This window comes from Astatotilapia calliptera, chromosome 15 (assembly GCF_900246225.1).
Source record: "Astatotilapia calliptera chromosome 15, fAstCal1.2, whole genome shotgun sequence".
Taxonomy (NCBI): Eukaryota; Metazoa; Chordata; class Actinopteri; order Cichliformes; family Cichlidae; genus Astatotilapia; species Astatotilapia calliptera.
Window position 1 is genome coordinate 18,539,487 of NC_039316.1, and position 7,847 is coordinate 18,547,333.

The following is a 7,847-nucleotide window of genomic DNA, read 5'->3' on the forward strand; positions in this document are numbered from 1 at the left end:
ATATTTGTAATATTTGTAATATTTGTGCTGCTCAGATATGAATTTGCCACTGCTTTCTTGTCCATTAGTGAATCTACGCACACACACACACACACACACACACACACACACACACACACACACACACACACACACACACACACACACACACACACACACACACAGGTCTACTACAAGCTAGCTCTGAGCAGATTGCTACAATAGCATCATAAATTGTAATGGCCAGACTTGCCTTGATTACACACAGTCTTATCTGTAGGTTGTGTGCTCTCTGTTTAAACACTGTGCAGGGGTGTGTGTGTGCGCGCGTGTGTGTGAATAAACACTGACCATTTGGTAGTTCGTTCTCCCTCTCTGTTTTAAAGTCCAGCTGAATCTGTGACTCTGCAGGTCAAACAGAGAGCAGATTGATTTTAAAGATCACACAGCAGATAGAGAAAAAGCATGACGCAGGCACTCAGCTGAAGTCGCAGAGCTTTTGGACTGTGGTATATTTGTAGATACATAAAGTGTTTGTGTTGCAACAGGTTCCTTCCATCTGATCAGGATGCTGTTGGACGAGTACATCCTGTTGGCTCTGGAGACTCAGTTCAACAACGACAAAGAGCAGGACCTTCAGAACCTGCTGGACAAATACATGAAAAATGCAGGTATCAAGCATCATTTCAGCTGCTCAGAGATCCATAATTAACTCAAATTGACTGCAGGTCCACTACTGTTTAAACAGCGTAATTATTATGGATGTAGTAAATAGATGAATCGAAACCTGGATGTAGATAAAAAACAAACAAACCTGGGGTTACCAGCTTTTTATGCAGGACGCCCTACAGTGCAGCAAAAATAGAATTAATATATGTTTTAGTACATTAATAATGAATTTACATGTATTAATGTGTGATAAAATAAAATTAGAGAGTAACAAGGAAGTTTCTAACCTCAGATATCTTATGTTTTAGTTTCATGACCCATGTGCGGTGTAATACATTTAAACACCCAGATTATTATCAGAGGTTCCTCATGTTATTCACATCACTTTCAGATGCCAGTAAAGCGGCGTTCATGGCCTCGCCCAGTTCCTGCTTCCTGGCAAATCGCAGCAAGGCCACTGCTGCCACGGACCAGCCGGTAAAGAACGAGTCTCTGGGAGAACACGCCTACATGTCTCTGTCCACCAATCAGCAAAACCTGGAGGGAAAAACTGTCATCTATCAGGGGACTGAAACCTCTGGCTTCACAGTTTCTGGTAAAAGAAAAGACATTTCGGATTTTCTGTCACATTAAAAAAACGTTTTCTACTATCATATAAAATATGTTTTAATCTGTGGTCTTTTGGGTTAATCAAAAAACAATAATCAGCGATATAATACGAACTGTAATCAAAAGGTTTGACAGCTTCATGTCTAAAAAACAGGAATCATACGTAATTTAAATTTGGCTGCTCTTCCCTTCAGGGACATCTGCTATCATTAGGTCTTCTGTAAATCCTCAAATGAGCAGAAGTTTAGGCTTTTTGGGTACATTTCGATGGATAAATAATGAAAGTGCTAAAGTAAACTAGAACGGTTGTACTTAATTACGGACAATTACAAATACAAAATTATTTATATAGTGAAAATAAAGCAGATGTCATATCAGGTGTCCCCCAAAATTATCAGCCCACTGATGTACTAGTGCAGCGGTCCCCAACCTTTTTTGTGCCACGGACCGGTTTGTGCCAGACAATATTTTCACGGACCGGCCTTTAAGGTGTGGCGGATAAATACAACAAAATAAAACTAGTACCGGTAACGAAAAAAAAAAAGATTTATTCATAACACACGTGAAAAAAACGATAACAAAATAACGCTGAAAACCAATAAAAACCCTGAAAACCATACATTTCACATCCGAGTCTCACTCTCGTGGCCCGGTACCAAATGACTCACGGACCGGTACCGGGGTTTGGGGACCGCTGTACTAGTGTGTCCTGCACTGCTGCTCAGTTGAATAAAACAATGTTTTAACAGGTCCGTGTAAACAAGCTCACCTCTAACTTGAGGTATGTTTAGGGAAGCATGCACTCATCGTAAAAATGCTGAAAAGTCTTGATGGTGATGCTGAACAAAAGTGCAATCTATCATAAGCTTAGCTTTTTTCTGAGTAGCACTCTTCTCCACCAGATGAGCTAATGCAACATCCAGCCCTCAGACACACGGGGTTATGATAGATAACCAAGGTTCAGGGTTGTTGTCACTTTAATGTGTTAGAAGCTTGTGATGTTATTGTAAAGGTTACATAACAAAGCCTCTCGGTCTTAACTCTGAGTTCTTTGTTTCATTACCAAAAGCTTTTAAAACTCCTGTAAACCATGTCTGATGTTGGTTTCTTTAGGCCTCTAAGTGTCGTATCCCTCTTCATCCACAATCAGGTCCTCAGATGGACTTCTCTCAGGTCAGCGGCCCCCTCATGACCCCCCCAATCTCTCCAGCGGGATTAGTTCACAGAGGTTCTGTCATCAATCAGGGGCCCATGGCAGGAAGGCCCCTGATGTCCTCTTCTTCTTCCACCACCTGCTCCTCCTCTTCTTCCTCCTGCCTTTCATCTCTCAGTGCTATGACCCAGCCCAGCCCCTGCTCTTCATACACGGAGACCCTGTACCATTGTTTACCTCAAACCACCTCCGGTTATTTTCCTCCAGCCAGCGCCTCCTCAACCCCAAACTACCAAGCTGCTCTCAGGTAGGTTCTTTCATTTTATTTGGTATTTTGCGTTTTATTTATCTACCTGCATTGGAACAAATCTGATAATTACCATTGAGTCATGAGCTACAACAAACTTTTATTGACAGTTCTGTTTAAACTTTCTGCCAAAATAATTTTAATTTGTGTTCCAGGCCTCAGAATCAGTGTCTGGCTTCGGTTCAGTCTCAAGCTTCATCTCTTGCCTGTCACCTGTCTCGGTACCCCTCTTTTAACGACCAGCACCTGAATAAAAACGTGTTCTACAATCATCAACCTGCTCCTGTCCATCACTCATCCGGCAGCACTAACTGCTCCCTGGCACCCTATGCTTCTGCAGTCCGGCCCTCATCTGCCTACACTTCAGGTTCAGATCCAGCTCACAGTGAACAGGGACTTGACCCTCAGGTTGCAGCCCAGATTCTGGATTCAGCTGAGGGGTTTGGCTTTGTGGAGACTGGACTGAACCTTCCTGGTGGTGGATGTCAGGCACAGACGTATTCTGTCACAGGACCAAGCGGTAAGGATTCCCAAACTGTGGCCTCGTCTAAATGCCTTTAAACACCGGTTGCATAAAATCCCTGCAAATGTTTTATATGTAAGTTTTTTTTAGGGCAGATTTTCTGCAAAATGCAGCACGGTCATGCTTTTATATTCAGCCCTATGATGCTCATTTAAGTTCTATACAGTGCTGGCATGATACCAGTGTTGAAAATAGCAATTTTGCAGATCGCTGATGCTGGTACCTGACTTAAGGTCCTCATAAACTGCAATGCCTTGAATATAATGTCTGAGCATCTTAAGCGTCTGAGGTCAAAGTCATCATTGGTGACTACTATGATCCTAATCCTATCTCTAACAATACAGGCTTAGAATGTGTGTGTATTTTGGCAATTAGTGTTCAAAGAAAATAATCATACTAACTGACATCAAAAGCTATTTTTTCCTGAAAAAATTTGCTCTTCTCCAAAGTACAGGGGAACCACCTATGATGACAGATGCTTGTTTTATGCTTGAGTGCGAACCACCGACTGCCTGTCTACCTGCAGAGTGTTTGTAGATGAAGGCAGTGCGCAAAGTGTGTGGTACAAGCAGTCTGTGGGCTACTCTTGATTGTGCTGCTCTTGGTCCTTCACCTAGCTGTGGAGAAGAGCCACATTATAACATACAAAGAGCTGAGGTGAAACTGAGTGTCAAAAACAGTGAAAAATGTCCACTGCTGTATTTAAAAAAAATCTTTGATGTTTTTTGGCTCCTCTCCCACCTCTGGTGAACTGTCCTATGCCAGCCCACTTGTCAACCAAGCAGCATTTGATGGATGCATACATCATCCCTGTCCAGCTATTTGCAGATGAGATTTTAAAGGGCTGCACATTTGTGGTGGGTGAAAGCCCCTCTCTGTTTGCTGTCCACATAGAAAAGCATATGCAGATGGACACATTTGCAGGACTTTTATGCCTCAGAGAGTTTAATAAAAAATCTGTGATTGATTTGATCTTCAGAAACCAGATATGAAAGAATCCAGTATAAAATTTCTATTTATGGATATCGGTCTCTGACTGATAAAGACTAAGCATACTTGTTATAAATTCAGTCTGCACAGAGTGAAAGGGTTTAGATATTTTGTGAATCAACTGTAAATTTGATTTCTTCCACTCAGATCTTTCTGGCTTCATGAGCATCCCTGATGCCAAAGTTTGGAACCAGTGTTTTATGTACAATGATTTTAATGTGTTTAAATGAACTGTAATAACTGTTGTGCACAATAACACCAGATGTCTCAATGTGAGGGATGATGGTGACTACAATTGTAGTGGATCTTTTTAAATGCACCATCAAAGGAAGCACACCCAATTTTCTGCACAGTAAAAAAGTTTAAAAAAAAGGTTCTTACCAAACTGTACATCATTGGAAAACACTTTTCTCTTTCAGCAGGTTATTATGGGAACAGCAGTTACCTGGAGAGCCAGCGCATGACATCACTGGTTGACCAGCATGTGTCTGTCATCAGCAGCGTTAGCAGTTTGCGTCCTTTCCCTTCGACGTACTCCGAAGTCCACGATCCACTCAACATCTTGGACGAGCCAGGAAGGAAACCGGCAGGAGCCTTTTACAGTGAGGCAGAAAACGGAGCAGGTGAGCACAGAGGAGTAATGGGAGCAGTTTTGCAGGATGGGGAGTAGGCTCATAGGGATACACCATTGGAGACATCTGAGGGTTTTCTTTTGTTACTGTGAGCTGCTAGAGGAGCTACAAACAAAAAAAAAACCCCATATAAAACATATAACAAGGTTAGTGTATGTTCAAATCATCTCTGTGAACCACAAGCTCAGACGTCAGCCTGCTCTAAATGCTCTGTTTCAGACGGGGTTTTTTCTACCATTGGAACATCATGATTTTAGTGACGGTGAATCTCCTTTATATGGTCACCTCAGGCTCACAACAGCCACCCACCTGCTGTTCAAAGCCTCTGCTGGGAAGAAGCTGAAGCAGCTCAGACAGAGGATAAACCGAAGGAATACACTAAGACCCAGGATAAACTAAATAAGGATTATTTTTAACGGTCTAAAATAATATCAAGCTAAAAATGTGCAGAGGTCCACTTTAACTTGAAACGACTTGGGAGGATTAACGTAACTCATAATTCGCTAGATAAACACAAATAAAGTGCACAGAAAAGTAAAATATACATGTCATGCACAGTTCAGCTGCACCGTTGTACTTCATGAATATAAGTCCACTTCCACTTCCACGTCAGGGTGGGTTTGTTGGAAGATGTGCACAGCAGTGTTTGACAGCAGTTTAGCATAAACATAAAACTCTGTTAGACTGGTATAGCAGTGATTCTCTATGGATTCTCCCCATTCACCATCTCATAGATTTGGAAGCTTGGTTAAACGTCACTGGCTGAAACAATGTTAGTGTATCACCAAGGAAACTGTGCTATTTGTTAGCAACATGATAGCTTAGTAGTGGTTAGGTGTGTTAACTCACAACAAGAGGACACTAGTTAGAGTTCTGCTGTGTGGAGTTTATAGCTCCAGTTTCTCCTGACACTGAAAAATAAGCTAAGTTAATGCTGTGCATGATTGGATAAAGAAAGCTTTGGTTTGTTTTTTCACTCCTGATCTCCATACGTGACAAAGTTGTTAATGTGACTCGTCTTAGTGTTGCCATAAATTGGCTACATCATGGCACCAACAGACAAAGACAAACCGTGAGATGCCAGCAGCTTTAACAAAACAGCAGTAATTGACTTTCTGTTAAAGAGAGCAGGCTGGATTCTTCTCATGACCCCACTGGTGGTCGTAAAGGTACTGCAAGGGATTTAAATCATGTGTTCTTTTTGATCCAGAGGAAACCATTTAAATGGCCATCAGACATTGAAAGAAAAGCTCTGAAGCACAAAAGAAATTTTCATACGAGCAAAAACAATCCATGAAGACACAAAGAAAGAAGGATTCATCTTCATATCCTGTGTAAGAAACTGAAACACGTCTGCTGTCTTTTCCTCAGATCACTCCCTCTCCTCGTCGGGATCTGCCCCCTGCATGTTTGGACTTCCCTCTCAGTTCACCTCGCAGGAATCTTTGCTTTCTCAGCAGCGTGTGACGGCATCCTCTGAGGTCCAGGACCTGGTGTCTTCGCTGCCCCCCATCAACACTGTGTTCATGGGGACAGGAGGAGTCCAATGATGGATCCATCATCCATGGAGCGACGTATGTGCCAGTACTGCTGTGTAGGATGGTTTGGTTTATAAAAAAGCAACAAGCTCAGTGGGCTGACAAAGGGTAACGACATGTAAGATTCTACTAAATTCACTACAGCAAACACCCAAGCTGCAAGGTACAGTATGAATCTTCACTCAGCCACCAGGACACTCCAGCTTGCAGTGCTGATGAAAAACAGTTGACCTCTGATAACAGTTTTATCAGGAAGCCAGCCTTTGATACCTATGCTAACATAAAGATATTTATATTTAACAAGAATCTTATTTAAATATATTTAAATACACGCAGACTGTGCTATCCACCTCGAAACAGTTGTTTCTTCTTCATCCACAACTGTGTTTTTTATTTGGTAATTTTTCCAGATTGGAAATAACAGCAAACACTGCTTTTGTTCCTTCAGTGTTTTTTCTGTGTGCAAGAAGTTGTAAATAAAGCTTTGGAAAATGGAACAGTTTACTTTCCACTGACTACACAGCAAGTGAAAAACACCTGGTCTGCCCTGACTTATAATTCATCAGTCTAGACTTAAAAATGTGAAACATTTCTGCTGTTATCACTGTTTTTTTTTTTTTTTTTTTTTTTTTTAACAATACTCCTACCAGTCATTTAGAGCTAAAGGCTGTTGCCTTGGTAATGGAATTTTTTATGCACCAAGTTTTCTCATTGCCTTATTGTTCTTTTAAACTTTAAACAAATCAAAATTTTACATTTTGAAGAAGAATTAAAATCATACTATGAGAGCAAGGTTTGGAAAGGTCAGATTCTTCTAATTATGACTGTAAGCCTCATTTCAAATAATAGAAATAATAACAGCTCTTAAGGTGAAAGGTCTATCTCATGGAACATAAATATTAATATTTATTTATTTTGTCTGACCCCTAAATAAACTTTAAACATAGTCTGAGCTTATATCTGATTAAAGATGAACATAGGGTACTGACAGGCAAAGTAAATACCGTCATAAGCGTGTGTATGCTAAGTGCAAGCTTAGCAAAGTCTTATATATTTCAGAATCAGAATACTTTATTGATCCCTGGGGGAAATTATTTTTTGTTACAGTGCTCCATTATAAACCAACATAAACCAACATTAACAAGACAGACAATACGCTAACTAAGAATATATATATATATATATTCAAAGGAGCTTGCAAAGAAAATATATATATATTGTACTATGTCACTCAGTCACTTTAAATGTGATCTAACCAGTGTTCGTGTGTTAACACAGATATTTATGCATGTTTAAAAAAACCAACATTTGCAGGTTGATTAATCCTAAAGGGAACAAGAAAATGTGTGCATCCAATTTTCAGTCCAGAATTGATTGGCTCGGGACCCTGAATACTTTTGCAAAACTCCAGGACACGTGTGTAATAACTGCTGTGATGTTCCAATCT

The 7,847-nt window shown here is 40.6% G+C and overlaps 1 protein-coding gene across 1 annotated transcript in view; it reads left to right on the forward strand.

Moving 5' to 3' along the window:
- rfx6 (regulatory factor X, 6) overlaps nt 1-6,744 on the forward strand; it is a 9,220-nt gene extending 2,476 nt beyond the window's left edge. Inside the window, exons 2-7 of the mRNA XM_026194798.1 lie at nt 528-650; nt 1,040-1,243; nt 2,408-2,717; nt 2,873-3,237; nt 4,653-4,853; nt 6,234-6,744. Of these exons, the coding sequence (XP_026050583.1) occupies nt 528-650; nt 1,040-1,243; nt 2,408-2,717; nt 2,873-3,237; nt 4,653-4,853; nt 6,234-6,412 (1,382 nt within the window). The 3' untranslated portion in view covers nt 6,413-6,744. The remainder of the gene's footprint in view (nt 1-527; nt 651-1,039; nt 1,244-2,407; nt 2,718-2,872; nt 3,238-4,652; nt 4,854-6,233) is intronic.
- Nucleotides 6,745-7,847: the final 1,103 nt, after the last annotated feature.